Source organism: Myxocyprinus asiaticus, chromosome 42, assembly GCF_019703515.2.
Source record: "Myxocyprinus asiaticus isolate MX2 ecotype Aquarium Trade chromosome 42, UBuf_Myxa_2, whole genome shotgun sequence".
NCBI classification, from domain to species: domain Eukaryota; kingdom Metazoa; phylum Chordata; class Actinopteri; order Cypriniformes; family Catostomidae; genus Myxocyprinus; species Myxocyprinus asiaticus.
The window spans coordinates 12,259,396-12,279,848 of record NC_059385.1 but is presented as its reverse complement, the minus strand read 5'-3'; the positions used below and the strand labels follow the sequence as shown (position 1 = coordinate 12,279,848).

Below are 20,453 nucleotides of genomic sequence, written 5' to 3'. Positions count from 1 at the left end.
CTAGCTACTGTAACAATGAAAAAATGTTTTCACATTCACATGGAAATTCGGAATAAATTAAACAATAGATTAGATGAACATACCTCTCAAATAACAGCTTTCTTTTTGACCACAAATCGACGTCGTCGACTCATTGGAAGTTGGAGGTAGACGCTAGCTCGGGTCAGCTTCGTGCTTCTGACCGACCATTATACTCCAGACCTGGTGCCCGCTGCCTGCGACCTGCGGCACCAGCCTGGCCACCCGCGGCCTGCCCCTCCCCCCACTGATCAAAGATCAGCTCACACAGCTTCAGTCCCACCACTACTATAATGGTCAGAAATATAAAACTGACCCTGGGTCAGTGTGGCTCTAAATCAACAAATGACCTGAGATGTCATCTTTGATTGACAGGTGTTTCTATTGGTTCTTCGTTCTTGTGTTGATGAACATGATGAACTACCAATCAGTTATGGTGTGGCCACAGGGTGGCCAATGAGATTTCAGGGGTGGCCCAGGCCACCACAGGCCACCCCCTAAAATCGCCACTGTAATTAAAAGGTTTATTTTCTAGCGTGATCAAGCACTCAAGAGCACATTATTTTGTTGCCTGAAAGCTTGGATGTTTTACAAACCCTCATGAATAAAATCTAATATTCAAATGTATGAGCAGGCATGACAAATGGCACGCTCTCTCTGATGAAAGGTTTACATTCCCAGGGCCGCTTTCAGCATTTGAGTTGATCATCTGTCAATCTGTCCTCTCCACATGAAACGATCTGTCACACATAGTCAAACACACACATGTGTGAAGATAGCTTCATCAGAGCAGACATTGGCTGTAATTTCAGTGCATGAATCTTATTAAATTCGGGTCAGGAAATTGTGAACCGTCAATATCAGTTTAACAAGCTCTAATCCTTGTGCCTCAACAAGATATTAAAAATCTGCACCACTCCTTCCATCGTGAATTTTATTTAAAGTGTTTGTTCACCCAAAAATTACAATTCTGTCATCATTTACTTACCCTCATGTTGTTCCAAACCTGTATGAGTTTCTTTCTTCCGTGGAACACAAAAGTAGATGAATACAATAAAAGAAAATGGTGACTGAGGCAGTCATTCTGCCAAACACCTCCTTTTGTGTTCTACTGATGAAAGAAAGCCATATGAGTTTGGAACAACATGAGGGTGAGTAAATGATGAAAGATTTTTTTTTTTTTTTTAGGTGAACTATCCCTTTAAGGATGCACAGACATCCACTTGATGATATGCACATTTGATGCAATTACATGTTTATGATTTCACTTTATTTCATTAATATCACTTGGTTTGATTCAGATTTGAGTAATGTGGCTTAAGCAAACATAATCAGGTGAACAGGTGGTAGCTGACCAGAAGGCTATTGATTTTTCTGACTGATAATGTATAATGCTAATCATTATCTGTGTGTGTGAACATACGGAAAGCTTTAGGCCTGTCCGCTGGCCTCTCAACCACCTCATCTGCTTTAAATGACCACATTTGTCCTCCAACCACCCAGACATCTACTTATTCACAACAGACCACCCTACCCTGATCACTTCAGACCAAGGCAGACCTGAGGCAGGGATAGGGAACAACACTCCACTCAAAGACACCCACCAGCACAAAAAAAAGCCCTCAGGGAAACTCTGACAACCCATATGGTGTGGGTGTCAGATATAGGGAAACGGTCAACAAAAAAACAAAAAACACGGTACAAAAAGAGAAATCATAGTTGGGGCCAGGTGCAGGACAAAATGCAGCAAACTTCACTTACATTTTTTTCATCTTTTGCGAGTGGCGAAAAGATTTCAATCTACTAGTGGCGCGGAAATTATACAATTCAAATTTACCATCAGCATACAGACATTTACAATTTTTTTACAAAATGTTCTGTAAACACATTTTAGTCATACACAAAATATTTGGGGCAGCTGTGGCTCAGGTGGTAGAGCGGGTTGGCCACTAATCACAGGGTTGGCAGTTTGATTCCTGGCCATGCTGAAGTATCCTTGGGCAAAACACTGAACCCCAAGTTGCTCCCAATGGCAGGCTAGCACCTTGCATGGCAGCTCTGCCATCAATGGTGTGTGAGTGTGTGTGAATGGGTGAATGAATCACAGTGTAAAGTGCTTTGGAACTGCTAAGGTTAAAATAAAACACTATATAAGTGCAGACCATTTGCAAAGCAGATGTTCTGTGAGAAGGATGCTCTAATGGGCAGCCAGGTATAGGCTAAAAATGTTACAGCAAGTTATTGAAGAGGTCTCTTTTGAGCTGTCAGAGTGTGTGAGTGATTTCCTTCTGTTCTCTGTTAGTGATCTGTTGCCACCACTAAAAGTTCCCTTGTGGAGTCAACACAATTACAGCAGCTTTGAAAGAGTGCTTCTTTTCAATACACCTGTCCCTGGCCCACATGAAAGGGACATCTCAGTGTCTTCTACCAAATCACTTGATAGATGTGGCAACACCACCGTCCTGTAGTCAGTTATGGTCAGAAACAATATACCTGGTTGGCCCACAACTGCAAGGAATTTATAAAACTGAAGCAAAAGAAAAGACCTAGAAGAACTCGTGAAATTTTGTGGAATTTAAAGTCTAATCTTCTGAGCCATCAATGACACTCCTGAGGAAAAGAAGGATCTGATCAGGTTTCATATCTTCTGGCTATAAGATTCCACAGCAGCTTGGAAGAGGTTGAATTTCATGTCTTTATAACACCATAACTGGCTTCTGCAGTCACGTTTATGAATGGGTGAGTATGACTGACCAGTTGACTAGTTGTCCACAAAACAACTATTTGATTAGTGGGGTGAATTAGTTTGTCTAGATTCTTTTTCAGTACAAAACAAAAAACTAAACTAAACTTAACTAAAAAACTAAACTAAACTAAAACACAACAAGCAAAACAAAACCTCCATCCAGTTCCTTTGTGTCCTCTGTCTAACTGTATTATGTGAATGACACATACAAAATGCATCTGATGATTGGAGTGTGGTGGACACTAATCTGGCTAATTTTTCAGGGGCTTCCTTATGACCAACTTGTTAAGACAACTCATAGACTATTCAGTTATACAGATATGTAGTTTGCACATCCGTAATCACATTAGCATCAGTATGGCCTGGTGCTGAACACATCTGTTGCAGTCGATGGGCCCAAACGGCTGGACCAGCTCCTAGCAGGAGTTGGGGGGAGGTGAGACAGGAGCGAAGAGGGGTGGAGAGATAACAGGGGAGTTGGGGGGTTTATCTGACGCTTAAGGCACGTGCAGCTTGGACATCTGTCCCTCTCCCCTACCCCCACCAGCTAACATCCCCACTGCCACATACAAATACACATATGCGGGCACACTATAGTTTGCACACACACACCAATCTACTGCCTGACGTTTCATCATCCCAAACCCCGATAGGATCAAAGAGGCCTCTCTAGACGTAATGAGCCCAGTGCGAGCTCAGGGCAGAGGCCCAGACTGATATTGCCTTGGGGACAGTGGGAAATCAAGGCTACAGCTTCTACTCTTCAACTCACTTTTTTCACTCTTTCTCGGCTTTTGTTTGTGGTGGCATTAGCGTGTTCGTGTTTGTCTTCGTCACGACGTTCATTTAGCCGCTGTCGCTGCTGCTTACCCATCACCTGAGTCCTGTTAGAACACAACAGCTGGGATCTCTCTCTCGCTCTCTTTCTCTCCTTTCACAGCTGATTGATGAAAAGCATCTGGATGCAGTGATGTGGTGACTATGCATGAAAAATAATTTCTTCCATGTGCGAGAAATGCTCAGACCCACCAGTATGACATTAGTATTCAGGTGCTGTCAAAGCTAGAAAACCAAATGTCTATTAAACCGGACAAACAAACCAAGTGAAAAGGCTGAAAGCTAAATAACCAATTTTACGCAGCTTCACAGACCAACCCTAACAGATTAATAGACTGATAGCTTCTGAGAGTTTTCTTCCATAGAGAATAAATAATCTGGAATAAACTGAGTAGTTTTAAACATAAAGTGCATGAACATTTTCTACATAGAATAAAATGGCACCTGCTGACTATTTTTTTTTTTATAAATAAAGGAATATATATATATATATATATATATATATATATATATATATATATATATATTCTCAAATTTAAAAAAAAGAAAAAAGAAAAACACAAACCAGAACAAAGTAAAATGAAACAAAACCCAAAACAAAAAACAAACAAAACAAAGCACAATAACATAAAATAAAAATTGGTAAATTTGATCAAATAAACTTTTTTTTACAACTTGCATGTCCTAAAACAGAATCAGCTTCACAGCGCTCCTAAACCCCTGGTTGCTGTAGCAGGCCACGCATCGAGAAGTAACGACCCCAATGCAGTCCCCATCACCCCTATCCAGCCTGATGAAATGATATGCATCCAATATATGGGATGCAAAGAATGAGAGACAGAAAGATGTACGAGATGTGCATCATTTCAAGGTTCTTAACTGCTCATAAACAGGCCCATCTGGTCTTCCCCAAAACCTTTTAGCCCTCGCCGTGTCAGGGTGACAAATTGAAATTATAAATGAGTGTTCTTTATGGGCCAGGCCGCATGTGCAGCACTAGAGGTGGGTGTCATTATCCAGAAGAGAAGAGGAGGGGAGTTCGACCAATAGTGGGATCCAGAGGCACAGAGCCAATGCATCGACTCTAACCTCCGCCCCATTCACTGTTAATCACTGACCCACCAGTGGCTGCCTGGGGTGGCCCATAATACATCAGGGTACGCCAGCCTAATTTAAATGATAGAGAGCTGGTGTTTTCTACAGAGTAGAGGACTAATGAAGAGATGGCAAACAGGGAGTGAAACAGTAATTTTAAAAACTAATGAGCGCTTGCATATCATATTAAGTTTCAGTACATTTTTGGTGAGAATATTTGAATGGTTGATATGTATTTACAATACTTCTTTCTTCCTAAAACACTCCTTTAGACTGTTAAGACCTATTTGCACCAAATGTGAAATGAAAAACGAAATGAATTGCTGACAAATGGTCAATTCACACCAAAATCTAAACATATAAATGTTGTGCTAAATAAAAAGCTTCATGAACTGTAACTATTTATTGCACCAACGACTTCATAAACATGACCAACAGCTCATATCTAACTGGTTGCTCAGAAAAAAATTGACTGCTCTCCATCAATTTTTTTATTTATTTTTTAATTTGTTTTAATATATGCTCTGTCAGCTGACAAATGTTCATGCCTGGTGTGAACAGATCCATAGAAATCTATTGTTTCTATTCAATATCTTGTTTACAACTTACATATGCAAGGAATATACAGTCTCTGCATAGGCCAGTTTTTGCGTATAAATCCTACAGAACCACTACAGGAAGCTGATATACAAGCTGATATTTCTGCTCTGTCCTCCAGTTAAGTTTAGAACCAGTCCTCTGATGCTAGACACTTCAGGATAAAGCCAACTTTCTCAACACTTCAACAAACCCATGTTTAGTACCTTTCTGCTACCGCTTGCTTCAGTTTAAGAATTAATTTTGCCAGTCGCTTCCACAATGTGGAAATTTCACTTATGTAAATCATTATACTGTTGTGATGGAATCTAAATTTCAAGGCGTTCACATTTTTCACTGGCATGTCCGTCAGACAAAATTATGTTTTGTTAGGCTGTCTGAACTCATCCTTAAGAATTAAAGCTCTATGACAATACATGAATTACTTCTGCTTAACTGGCAGGTCGAATAATCTATCTTCTCTGAATAAATTATCTAAACCAAACAATGAACCAAACTAAATTAGACAAGCATCATATTTTCTCATCTTTGATGCCTAATAAGAGGTCAACTTCTAACAATTTGCATAACCTTACCTTATATGCCCCCATTTCATTCTATTATAAAGCATTTCAGTGAAAACAATAGCTCCTAAACAACTTAAATCAAGTGTTTTGGAGGGAAAAGGGGTTGCTCTGTGGGTGGCAGACTGTCTAACACATTCACCCCACTGTACACTCATCATTACTCAATGCTTGGGTGCGTTGCATGTATAAATCGTTACCAGCCCTGCGCTGCTGGACAGAACGCTGGCCCACAAAATGCCTGAGTGGAGAACAAAAGTAGAGGAGATAAGGGGATGAGGGAGGGGAGGCCTCTGTATTGATGGCACATCTAGTAGGAGAGCCCCAAGGCCCTCCCAGAGCTGGTCTTTTTGTATGCAGATACCGACAACAATTAGTCCATTAGTGATGTGGTCTAATACGGCGCGTGTGGCCGACCACGGTGGAGCCTAATGGAGACATGGTCTTTGGAAAGAAAAAGGATTACTTTAATCTAGTGATGGCCTGCACTTCTCTCACTTAATGAGAGGACAGAATTTAACTCTACATCTTTGTTCACAGTTGTGTCTGTTTACCCTAATGAAACGTCCCTCCATACTGATCTCCATACCTCCATACCTACTGGGGAAACTGAAATAACTAACTGTCTAGAACCAGCTATCTGTTGAATTAGGGTAATCTGTATTTTCTTTGCACTTTCGAACAATGTCACACATTACCCTCTTCTAAAACTCCAAAGCTTCTTCAAAAAATTTGTCATCATGTTGTTCCAAACACGAATGACTTTCTTTCTTCTGTGGAACACAAAAGGAGTTGTTTAGCTAAACAACAGACTCAGTCACCATTCACTTTACTTGTATTAAAGAAGATGCAATGAAAATGAATGTTTACTGAGATGAACATACTAAGTGATTCTCACGAAACTTGTCAAGAAAATGTGCAGAACTGTCTTGAAAATCGAACCAGCACATTTTCTAGACAGGTTTCATGAGAATCACCCTACTGCCAAACATCTCCTTTTAGTTCCATGAAAGAAAGAAAATAATATGGGGTAATCTAGAATTTGTTTGTACTTTCGATAATGTCCGAAATTACCCTTATTCACCCTTACCTTTAATGGGTTTGTATTTGTGTCTTTTTGATCTTGCAAAAGGCCACAGACTTCTAATTCTGGTGAAGAATAATAAAACATGATGTAAAAAACAGGCAAATGATTGCAGGCATTGCTGAGAGCTTTGGAAAAAATCATTTTATTCTGTGAGCACAACCAATATATTTTAGTGGCTTGCCTGCAGATATGCTCTAGGTAGGAAAACTGCTGCACAATAAAATTATTGATTTTAGGACAGGTACTGCTTGGAACAGAGATGTGAATAAAACAGAAGACTAATTAATGTACTAAACAGCGGAATTTTTTTTTTGGGACTTGTCGGTGCATTTGAAGGCGTTCAGCTGCATAAAACTGCTGCTGCAAAGGCAAAAAGCTTTCACGTAAGAGCTGGTAAATGGAGCACGGCAATCATGAACAATGTCTAAAATAATCAATGTGCCACCAGCATAGTTGTAACTTATTTAATGGATTCTCAATAGGCCGCAGAAATCGAACAGAGCCTGAGCCTTAAGAGGAGGCAACTGCGCTCTTCTACAATAGCACACGTGGTACTGATTTCATAGGAGGAGACAGGGCTTAAACTCAACGGAGCAGTCAGAATCTGAAAACACTCTGCATAAGTCAGAGCACATCAGCGGGACAGGTCTCGGGATAAGGTTTGACGTTGAAGCCTTTCCTCGCAGGGGTTTGGGGAGGGATTTTTGTTCATCCCAAATCCTCTGATACTCAAGGTGAGCCCATCTGCAAGCATAACTCTGTCTGGAAAGAGCATTGTACGCTTTTGAAACTGACGTCACAAACACACAGAGGCTGAAACTGAGACGAGTGCCGTATCCGAGATGGATTTTGATTAGATTGGATGAGAAAATTGATTGGTTGACATTGTTTGATGGAATTGAACTGTCAGCTTTTGTTCCAGAATGTTTGCAGGATTTTCAATTGACCTTGAATTTTTTTCATGGGTTTTTAGAACTTTATTAGACAGCGCAGCTAAGAGGAAGCCCACATCTACTACCACACTGCCACAGCCCTTACAATTAACCTTGAATTTTAAAAAAGTATAAGAAACTAAATCTGGGAATCCAACAAATTGGGCCAGATTAGTGGCGGTATGAGAAACTGGGATTGAATAGCAGTTGGCTTTTGTCCAAATAAGAAAACACTAAGGAAAGAAGACTAAATGAGGATGTAAATTAGTAGCCAAGGAAATGTTAAGCAGTATTGCTTTTGCTGGTGGTGTGTGCATGGGTCAAATTTGGCCTATATTTTGGGAAATCACCTAGGAAAACAACTTGATAAACATATCTAAAATTGCAGAAAAGTTTGTGTGAGGGTTAGGTTTAGGGGCAGAGTTGGGAGATAGAAAATATCATTATCTCTGCATATAAAACAACAGAAATAAGTGGAAAGTCCCCACCATGATAGAAAAACAAACATACGTGAGTGTGTTTGTGTCTTTGCTCTTCTACCTTCTAAACACAAACCAATATCCTGGCCCATTGCCCCCTCCAGTGCCTTCGATGCCAGCTGGCAATGCCAATGAGAGAGAAGCAATCAATCATCCGATTGCAGAGCTGTTGCCTGCACAAAAAAGATCTGAAGTGTATATGAATTGCAGAGCCACATATGCAGTGGAAAGAAAACTATTTAACAACAACCGATTAACCATCAATCATGACACTTAAACAGGCTTAGTGACTTTAGTTTGAGGCTAAATGTTGTCTTTGTACTCTACAGACATAAGGCATTCTCTAATTCACATGTGTGAGTATTTTAAAAACAGGGCTGAAGTTCACTTCTGATAATTGCTACTTTCAAAAATATGTCTTACTACAGAAAGTTGATAAATTCACCTCCTAATTTAGCAAGCCAGTACAACTGATAATTACAATTTATTATCTCTGTTAATGAAAAAGGCGGACATAATTAAATCTTCCCCATGGCAGTCAGACTCTCTCAATGTCAACAACAATGATTACAAATTAATTCAAGGACAAACGGTAAAACTAGGTTTTGGTGCTTGCCCATGCAAAAGTTGCAAGGAAGTTGCTATGTGGTTGTATTGGGTGGTTGCATACTAGCCCAAATCAAAAGACGAACACAACCCCCCTCCCCCTTCCCACAACTTTATGATATTCTGGTCTGGGTATGACTTGGATCGCTGTTTCAATTTAAATGTTTAGTTCACCCAAAAATACAAATGAATGTTATTCCAAAGCAATGATGTTGAGCATTCATGAGTGCATTAGCGAAGCTCGTTCATCTGTTCACACTGTTAAACTTGCACTGTTTTTGACTGGTTTTCACTCATGTACATGCTATTGAGAAAGTCAAGAGATTCAGAGTTAAAAAAAAAAGTACATTTTGGCTTTTTTCTCAATAAAACTTATCGTGTGTCTTCAGAAGACTTGGAGTATGACACACGAGTAGCACAGACTACTGTTATGACACTTTTGGGTCCTTTCTTAAGCTTTACAGTGAGTCGCACTCAACTGCCATTTTATTGAAATTTGTATTGTTTTGAAACTTTCATTTTTGGGTGAACTTTTCCTTTAAGTCAATGGAGTTTTTCCAGCCATTTTATCATCTGCCAGGCAAAAATCATTAGTATGATCACTTAGAAATAGTAATAGTAATAGAAATAGATCAAATAAAAGTTATAAATTCAGTCAAGGAATGAATAATTAGACAAAACAATTAAAGTTCATGTTGACGGCAACTATTGAAAGTGGATGGAGATGTCAGAGGTGGGCTGTATTGTTCTCAAAGTCCTGCCTGCTCTGGTCACAACCCTGACTATACATAAGCACAGATGCACCCCTGCTCATTACGGTTAGTGTGGACAGATTGTATAAACTCCTCCTATAACCACCTGTTGCTAATTCAGCAAAACTCTCTCCCATCCACCCTCTTTACTTCTGCATTTCCTCGCTGTTTCATAACACAGTTTATTATGACTATATTTGCTGCATATCTCATGCCCTTATTCTCTCTCTTTCTCAAAGGTGGCCATGTGTTTGCAGGTCTAATCCTGATCCATATTACTCCTGGTTGGCTTTAATTAATTCATAATGCTGTGAGTTAAATAGTCAAAGGACAGAAGGGCTGTGTCACCCCATGTCTGAATGACCCCACCCTGTCAGCAGTCTCCCTGACCCCTAGAGTTTGGCTGGCTAAGTGATCTCATTATTGCTGCATGGACACACAGACAGCCAAATGCACGTCTGGACAGACAGGGTCAGCTTAGGTGGTTAATTCTGCATTTGCTAAAATTAGTGAGGACAGACGAAAATACTGTATATTTGAAACATGTCACCCCTTTATGCAAAACCTAGTAATATTTAGGTAGATTAAAGGGAAAGTTCACCCAAAAATGAATGGTGTTCCAAACCAGTATGACTTTCTGTGTCCCATGGAACACAAAAGGAGATGTTAGGCAGAATGTTAGTTTCAGTCACCATTGACTTTCATTGCATTTTTTTTTTTCCATACAATGAAAGTGAATGGTGAATGAAGCTAACATTCTGCCTTACATTTTGTTTTGTGTCCCATGAAAGAAAGAAAGTCATCTGGGTTTGGAATGACACGAAGGTGAGTAAATGATTCCAAAACTTTCATTTTTGAGTGAAGTATTCCTTTAAAAGCTCATATTCACAACAGAGGATGAGTCACAAATCTTCTTTGTAGATGTATCTCATCAAAGTCTTGAAGTTTTAGCAGCTTTGTGGGACTAAAATGGTCTTCTGAGTCATGCTGAAATAGAAAGACGGATCACAGAAAACTGATTCATGCAGTTTTTATAGCAGTATCAGGGTGTGCCAGTCCATTTGTGCTAAAAGATTTTGTGCAAATTTAATTAAAAAGCTTTACAATGCTCTTTTACAGTGTTCTTTTCTGCTGGTTTCATAATCAATTTATATTGAGGAGTTTCAAAGTGTGGTCTGTTCCAAACTGCCCTTTAGCACCCACACTAAGTCTAGATCCAAGCCAATAAGGTAATATAACTGAGGGCAGGCAGCCCAGAGAGGAGACAGCATGCCCTGCTGAACATAAGCCACAATTACTTTATTTTAGTCCTGAACTGGGGGAGTTTTACATAAATAGGCTTATCTGTGAGGATGTCTCTAGCTTAAACCCTGGAGGTGTATCCTACAGAGTGACCCACAAAAAAGAACTTCGTTCACAAGAAGAATGGTGAAATTCAGACTTTCTACTGCCCTCAAATCCTCCAGGAAAATGTATAAACCAAAGGCGTTCAAGATGTAAAATTAGTGTTACATTGAATAAATTCAGTCTGAATGGAGTGCAACAGTGCCTGCCTATTTTCAGTCAACTTGGTTTACGGAAGTATTTTTCACATCTATTTTTCCATAGGGACTGCAGAAAATCCTTCATAAAAGAGTTTTAAGCCATGAACCAAATCAACCAGCTCCAAGGTGAATCAACATTACCAACTTTGTTTGCAGCAAAAAAGTATTTAAAAATCAGACAAAAAGACAAAGGCACAAACTGTGTGCTTAACATCTTTAATAAGCGAATGAACTATATACCATGGAGCAATGCAAATGATGTAATCAAATTATAAACGAGGGAAAAATATAAAAGTATTGATTTCAAGTTGTTGATTATAAATATTGAACAATATATTTTTATTTTATTGCAAAATATTCATATATATATATATATATATATATATATATATATATATATATATATATATATATGTATATATAAATGTATAAGTAGTTTGAGAGAGTGAGGAGACAAACTCAATCGCATTATTTAGAGTGAGTCAAGGAAGTGGGCGGTCACTGCATAGCTCTTTTGGTGCGGTTTGTTTACTTTAATTTATGATTGGTGGATCTTTTCTCTTCAGCAGCATGGGTAGTGCAGTTCTTAACTAGGAATTTTGCTATTAAACACAATTTTCAACAAAATAAAGTTGAAATAACAAAACAACGGCTTGACACAACATATACAGTGCAATACTGCAGATATTGTTAGCTTTTGTATGACGAATTGCTTATGTTCCTCATTTTGCAAGTCGCTTTGGACAAAAGCATCTGCAAAATATCTAAATGTAAATATGCAATTTATTAAGAACCTCAGAGCTCTCGGTAGGTCTTTAAAGGTTTGTAAGTTATCATTAAAAATCTATTTGCCAAAGGAGAAAATTTATGTGGTTTTTACTTCTGGTACCAAACTGTTGTGCTCTTTTGGATTTTGACCTGTGTTTTGCTGTAAAACTGGTTTTTGGGCCCATTCTGGTTGGAATCCACAGAGTTAGAAAGTTTCCCGCCCGTCACGGCCAATCACAGCAGAGAACGAGTCAACAAGAGTATCATATCTTCCTTTCACCTGTTCATTCTCAACATTCCATAGGACAGCTGCTCTCTTTTTCACCTCTTGTCGTGGAAAACAGTGCTGAACCTCCCCCCCAAACAACTTTCATTAGCTACAAATGGCTGAAGTTTACTCAAAAGACCCTTCCAGCCTTGCACACTTCCCTTCTATCCTATTCTCCATATTGCAATCCTATAAAAAGAGGCGACACCAAACACAGTCTCAACTAAGCATCATTTAAAAAGTAATAAACCACAAACCACAGATGAGCCGCCACAGATCGCTTCCCTTTTATCTATCATTTAAAGTGCGAGGGTTCTGTCACTGTAAATCATCCCAGCTCTGCCTTCATCATCCGAGAAATGTAACTGCGCCTTCATAACTCATCACCCCGGCCATAAATACAGTCTTCAAAAGCAGCATACATAAACAGCCTGCAAAAACTCGCTCTGGGAATGCAGAACCTCCCACGCACTCCGGGCCAAGAGCATGTTTCTGCTCACCAGAACATCTCGCGTTTGACCGAAGCTCTATGCACTCATAATGTATGGCATGCTGCCTGATGGCAGATAAGGACGCTTGGCATATGAGATCCCTCCTTTCTTCTCTTTATCTTTCTGCCTCTCTCTAAAAATATAAACATATATGTTTGCCAGATCGCCTAAAAGCTGTGAACCAGACAAGCTCTCTGGCTGGCAGCAGCTGAAAACCCTAACCCCTTTCTCCTGCCCACCACCTGGCTGATGGAGCTGTGCCATGCTGGAGAGAGATGATCTGGTTCCATGCAGGGTGCTGGCACTATGTGTCCAAATCTAATCTCCAAACCGAAATCTCAAAGGAGAAAACCTAATATAATCAAACTACAACTAACCTCAGATGTATTGTGATTACCTTGCAATAAGAAATTAAACTTTAGTGCTGGTTCATTGGTTCACTGAAGGGGCCATATTCTGTAGGATTTAAATGTCTACTCATAATGTTAGTCAAGATTTTGTAATTTTCTCTGTGGTACGTAATTTATGTAGATTGTTTTCCACCCTTTCTATGACCCTTAAAATTAGGCTATTGAACCTTTAAGGCTTCTATATGAAAGAGACCTCTGTTATGATTAGCTAACCTCTACATACCATCTTAGTTTACACAGTCATTCTTCAGTTGCTGAATACTGAATACTAGTTAATATGGGCAGTTACATGTTCATGTGTTTGTTGTGATTTGTGCAGCTTTTTTTTTTCTTCAAATTTGTTCTGATTCGTGGAGCTTCGTTTTCATAAATGGTCTGGGTGGACTAATTTATGACTAACTAACTGCAATTTTAGACTTACATACTAACATACTGACTAAACTATTAAATCTAAATCTTTGTGCTTCTTTCTAGTGTTAGGCCATTGGTGATTTCTCAACTTGAGTCGGGCCGGAGGGGGGGGGGGGTGCAAACATTCCATACCGAGTTGCAATCTCTAGAGGAAATGTGGCATTATTATCTGACAGGAGGGACAAACAAATAACTAATGATATAGGCTACCAGGATGACAGGGGTACGGATAAAGGACAGACAGCTGGCAAGGATGTGTGGTTTCTGAATCTAGACCAGGAAAACCTAGAAACTCCCATGGGGTTCTGGAATGTCCAAACTATTTTTATCAGAATTATTTATGCTCACTGTCCACATTTAGTCTATGGTTAATGGCAGTTTCATTTGAAGGAATATTTGAATATTTCTGCTTAATATGAGAATAACTCAAGCAAACTTGGGAATTCCATTCGTTTGATTAAGTGTTTTAGCCTGCTTTTAGTTCACTGAGGTAAAATAATTGTTTAGATACTGCTGCAAAAAACTTTGAGAGTTATAGAGATGAGTTAAAGAGATTACATTTTCAAGCATAAAACTGTTCCTCTGAGTCACTATCATATTCAAAACGACTATTGCCATCTGTAATGCATTTTTGGCAAACTAATTTTCTCAGCAACAATAAAAAATGTTTTATTCAACAGACCATCTGTTCCGTAACGCTCGTGGATCATGAACTTGTACTGAACTCAGAATTTAGCAATCACAGGGTGTCTGAAATGGCGCTGAATATCACTAAAATATGAACATTCTCTAAATTTAGATTTTGGGAAAGTAGGTTAATGGTTTCGGTAATATCATCAAGCAAACCTATAATTTAGGGGTGTTATTGTTGAATCTGAAATGCTGTTAAATCTGAAAAAGCTTGTTGATAATGACAATAACTATTAGCTTGCTGCTTGGCAGTAAATAACTGCTGTTTACAGCATTGGAAAGGAGCAACGGTTCCTGAAGTTTAGTGAGAGAGACTGTCTAAAAAAGGCGACAGATAAACAACTTCAATTAATCCTAAAAAGCGCAGCTGTTTCTTTGGTTTCCCTTAATAAACATATTGCAGCTGGCAAGAAAAATCCTGTTGCCGCTTGGCAGGGAGGTATAGATCCTCATTAGATAGCCAAGTCAGGTGACTGGATTTTAAATGGTTTGGGTTGTAGAAGTGTTTTGTGTAATAAGAATGCAAGTTAGAGGAATTTAATAGACAGGATTTATGAGTAGCTGGATTCAGAATCTGCATTTAGAAGATTGCCTGGTTCTGAATTGTGTGAGAATACTGCTATCTTTCCATGCAGAGGCTGAACATGGTGTCTATTATGTCTTTTAGAATATATTTCAGAGCAGATGGTGAAATACTTGAACAGGTGAAAAATCTGTCCTTTGATGAGACAGTTCAAAGATGCCCCACTAGCGTCACCAAAAAGAATTGCAAAAATAATAACTGCTTTCGGACAGATTTTTCCAAACACTCTGCCCGTATGCCATTGATCAACAAACAGGTAGCTGGCATATTAAGCTGGGACAGAAAAGTATTTTAAATAAAAACAAACGACACATTTTACCTCTAATGTTAGCAGGTCTGCAGCCCACCAAGGAATATTCTGATACCACGTGTGTAACAGATAACATAATCTTTACACACTGTCGCTTTGGGGGTCACATGACAAAAACATCATGTTGTGGAAGCATAATGAAATTGCCGATAATCTAATGACTGAAATCAAATACTGTCATCAGTATTTAATAAGAGCCTACTGGATATGGGAAACCCTGCTATTAAAACCTGGAGCCATTCCTTGAGAAACACTGAGATGGTGGTGTATTTTTTGAATGCAACATCTGTCACCTGGAAGCAGCCAGCATTTACGCTCTTCTCTTGCCTGTTTCTGGGGCTGAATTTATCTCTGATACGAGCTGCCATCCATCTGCATTAATACCACAAATCAGATTACCTCTTCTAAAACTAACAATGACCTCAGTGCTTTCCTCCATCCAGGGATGGCGGTTATGGGCCGCCACAGCGATCGGAAGACTAAACAAGATAGAGCGGAGATGGAAGAGAGGGGAAAGAGATGAGAAGAGGAGGACAAAATGGGAAAACTTTATAGAATGAGGGAAAAAAGAGATGAGAGCTGCAGAAATTTGTAGCAAGAGAGATTGAGGTAGGGAGGCAGAGGGAACGAGGCAGCAATCAGGGTACAAATGAGCTGACTTACTTGCGACTTCCAAAGAGGCATTACGGCTGACAGCCTCACCCAAGTAATTCCTCGCCACACAAACATACACGCCTTCGTCGGGCTTGCTGCGCCTTCCATGAACGATTCGGAGGAAGAAGAGGGAGCCGCTGGGGAGAAGCATGCGATGGGAGCGTGGATCCTCTCGGTCAGTTTCGACTCGCTCACCATCTTTGTACCACTCCACCATGGGGATCGGCCGACCCTCGGCTTTACAGTTCAAAGTGGCGGGCTCGCCCTTAGAAACAATCAGGTCTGATGGGTGTTCGATAATCCGTGGAGCAGCATCTTCAAGTCTGGGCCGAGATCCTAAAAGAGAAAACGAATCAGTGGTCACTATTAACATTACATTGAAACTCAAGGCTTAGGAATCAAAGAAAACTGCAATATTGTTAACACCAACCAGTTGCGATGTGATAACGCCACAAGCTATAAAAGCTTCTTCCATGTTAATCTGAATTTTTGTCCTAACCAACCTGCTACTACTTCAAACAACAAGCCATTTTTGTATTGCTCATATGCACGTCATATCAATTGGCTGAAAGAAAATTACATGCTCTAAATTCAACAGCTATCAAAGAAAACAGAATCGCATTTCACTTCCACAGTACGTGGATGGTATGTATATATAATTTGGCTACTGTTTTAATGCACATTTGGGTTTTTTGTTTAGCCAAAGGTTTTAGCACGGCGGGTGGGGTTAGAGAGAGCGGAGGGTGGTTGAGAAACCAGTGGTATGGTAATTCAGGTAGGCTTTGAAATTGCTTTTCTCTCTCTCGATTTGAATGACAGTGAGGTGGTGGGACAATTAAGGATGAATAACAACTACACATACAGATTCTCAACAGGACTGGAGAATTTCATCCATCAGAAATATCTGGGGTTGAAAGTGAGCCATTGTTCATGGTGATTTTGGAAATAATTACAGATCCCGGCTGCAACAATTATACTGGGGTTTAAAATAATTTTGCAATGTGACAAATGAGCAGCAGTGATTTCTTGTAGACAGAGAGAGAGATGGAGAAAATATCCTCCACTTGGAAAAGAATCATGCGCTACAAAGGTTTTCCAATAGATCTAACACAGATTTACAAACAGATCTTGATATTGCTGATGGGGAGAGAATTTGGTTCCAATTCCCGTCACTAGATCAGGCTGATATATTGAATATTTACATTATATTTGCTGTGATTTTGATGGCAATATAAAATTAAGACACATTGTGAATATCTTGATCATTTTATCCACAAAGAGCTTTTAATTTTGGCCATTAATGTATTAAGACTAGCTTCAACCCTTCATTGAGTGTTCGAGGATCAAGACAGAGATTTTTCAATTGTGTCTCAGAATTAAACTTCAATACCAAAAACAGCGTTAAATTTGGTAAGTTCAATCCATTTCTGTCAATCAGTTCAAACTGTCCATTTCAAAAAATCATTCATAACTCTCATTTAAATTTTAACTTGCATCATCACTCAAAAAATTTCCAAATTAGTCTCTGCATGGGATTTTTCATATATTATATGATACATATATAAATGTTTTAGTAAAAAAATATATAGGTAGGCCAAATATTGTTATTGTTAATTACTATGTATGTTCTGTTATCTTGGTGCATGTAAACAAAAATTATTCAATATCATTATTCCTGGTTTATTTAGCGGAAAGAAAAAAACATAGCTGGATTATTACTTTACTACACTTTTACTGTATTTTACTCCTTATCACCTTTCTAAACCATTTCAAAGCAACTACACAAACTTTGATACTGAATATCATCAAAAAGCCAAAAAATATAGAGATATAATTTTTTTGCTACATTGCCCTGCCCTTCTCGTCACTCCAACACCCACCAAAAGTTATATGTTAGTATGAAAAATGACTAATGCTTTTCAGGAGAAAGATGAGAGATAAATGCTAATCTAAAAGTCCTCCATTCATAGCAGTAACCTAGCATTAAAACTGTGTAGATCTTTAAAGGCCCAGGTATACTTTGTTTTTGCGTGTTTCAGATCGCCTCGCACCTGGTCAACTGTGTTGCCTTTGTGAGTATACTTTTCTGAATATATAGGAACGCGTTCGGCACATGCGCACAACAACTGCTTTTTGACACTCTTTTAATACAGTCAATGGCCAGCACATGCACAGATGACGTGCACTTTGCGTCACACAAACTGTGCGCGGAGCATTCCGCAACGTGCACACCGAAGTATGCTTTGGCCTTAAGGCCTTACTCATCTTTATTTCTTCACATTCAGTGGAGTGGATAAACTCCCCTGGGCTCAGAGGCTAATGCAACTTAAAACAAACCCATTTCCCGACCACTTTACCCAGGCCATGAATAACATGGCACAATGACCTTACAGTGGTAGTACATTGGACCCCCATTGATGAGAGAGACGGAAAAGGCCAAACTGCAAGCACTGCGTTCACCTCAGAATCCCCAGGACTTTTGCTCTTCCACTCTCTGAAAACAAAAAGCCCCTCGGCCCAGCTGGGTTAAGGGAGCAGAGACCGCCAGGGTTTGGCTAATAGCTTTTAGCAGACACTTATGGATTGCAGAACAGACTGCGTTTAGCAGGGGGTGGATGAGAAACACAGTGGGGTTAGAATCCAAGAAAAGGCTTATAAATAAAACAGGCCAAACACTCTAACCTGCCACAATGGAGATGTTAGGCAGTGTAAGAGATGAAGTGTAGAGTGAGCTAATTTAACTAACCTCACCTGATCATGACCTCAAGACGACCATGGGGATGCTAATAGAGCATCCCCATGGTCGGATTGAGAGAACGAATGTGCATTAATATGCTGAAAACAACATCTAGAAAAGCTGACTAATCACTCAGTCTGTTTTCTGACTCTGCAATAGCTTTCCAAGCATTCAAGATACCACATGATTAACACCAAACTGTGCTGTCCATTATGAGGTGCTAGAACTTTCAAGCACTACATTGATAAAACAAGCCCCACAATGGTTGTTTGGGGGATTCTGACAACCCTAAGGATTCAAAGTGGAACTTGTAGTCTCACACCTTGTCAGAGAAATCAACCCTCAGGGAAACAGGGCATTTTGGAGGGCTTCTCAAGCAGATAACATCTCCCAGAGCATCTTTGACATAACAACTCTAGAAATCGAACACAAAAAGTCGTCCATCCTGACAAGGTGTTAAACTGAGGTTAGGAGAGACTTGTTAAGTAAGCAAAAAAAAAAAATTAGACCTCTTAAATATCTCAATTGTTTCACATAGATAGCAATGAGATTAAATTGTGAGCAAATAGAGACTTGTGACTAAGATTTTTCACCTGAGAAATAGATCCTAGTAATCACATGTGTCACCTCTGGAGTTTCATATAAGATCTCAACAATGAGTGCGTTTACATGTACAGCAATACGATGATAACTACCAAAAATCAGCTTGTTCAAACAATCCAACAACATAAACCGCATTTAAATGAGATTTGAAATCATCAGATTATTCTCTGCTTTTGATGTCAAAACATAAACAAACGTGTGCACATTTATGCACAAAAACACTTTTTTTTCCCGTTAAATATTTTGCTTAAAAAATGTATGACCTCTAGGGGTGGGAAATATGACCAAAATCTTATATCACAATATGAGTAATTTTATATCACGACAAAAATATATATATTCCCAATTTTTGGGGAAAATATATAAAACTTGGCTTATGTATGACATAAACGAACCATATTGTAATGTAAATTTTTGGGTAATTTTGTCAATGTATTAAATACTTTCAAATATTTCCTCTTATACAGTATAATTTTCTCTTTATTTGGAACTTTGACAATAGTCAAAATACAAAAAACAAAAACAAAAACAAAAACAAAAACAAGGGGGCCTGGGTAGCTCAGCGGTAAAAGACGCTGGCTACCACCCCTGGAGTTTGCTAGTTTGCTAGTTTGAATCCCAGGGCATGCTGAGTGACTCCAGTAAGGTCTCCTAAGCAACCAAATTGGCCCAGTTGCTAGGGAGAGTAGAGTCACATTGGGTAACCTCCTCATGGTTGCTATAATGTGGTTCATTCTCGGTGGGGCACGTGATGAGTTGAGCGTGGTTGCCGCGGTGGATGGCGTGAAGCCTCCACACACGCAATGTCTCCGTGGCAATGTGCTCAACAAGCCGCATGATAAGATGGTTTGACGGTCTCAGAGGCAGAGGCAACTGGGATTCGTCCTCCACCACCTGGATTGAGGTGAGTCACTACACGACCACAAGGACTTAAAAGCACAATTGGGCATTCATAAAAAAACAACAACTTGGGTTTAAATCATTCTTACCATAATGCTAAATTTTTGTTTGTAAATGTTGTTGACCAATATTATTATAAACTTTGAGATCTTCCCAAAGCAATGCAACATATAGAATGATACATAAGTAAAAATAAATAAAATACAATGAAATACAATGAAAATAAATACTTCTTGCAGAAAATATCCAAAATTATGTAAACACTTGCAGAAAATAAATACCAAATAAATATAAATACTTCTTGCAAAAAAAAAAATATATATATATATAGCCGAATTAATGCAGAGCTCATCTTTTGGCATTCATAATATT

General features: G+C 39.1%; 1 protein-coding gene across 1 annotated transcript in view; it reads right to left on the bottom strand.

Moving 5' to 3' along the window:
* Window positions 1–20,453, bottom strand: part of LOC127432921 (roundabout homolog 2-like) — a 94,273-nt gene that overhangs the window by 56,387 nt on the left and 17,433 nt on the right. The window contains exon 2 of the mRNA XM_051684445.1: window positions 15,851–16,177. Coding sequence (XP_051540405.1) covers window positions 15,851–16,177 — 327 coding nt within the window. The remainder of the gene's footprint in view (window positions 1–15,850; window positions 16,178–20,453) is intronic.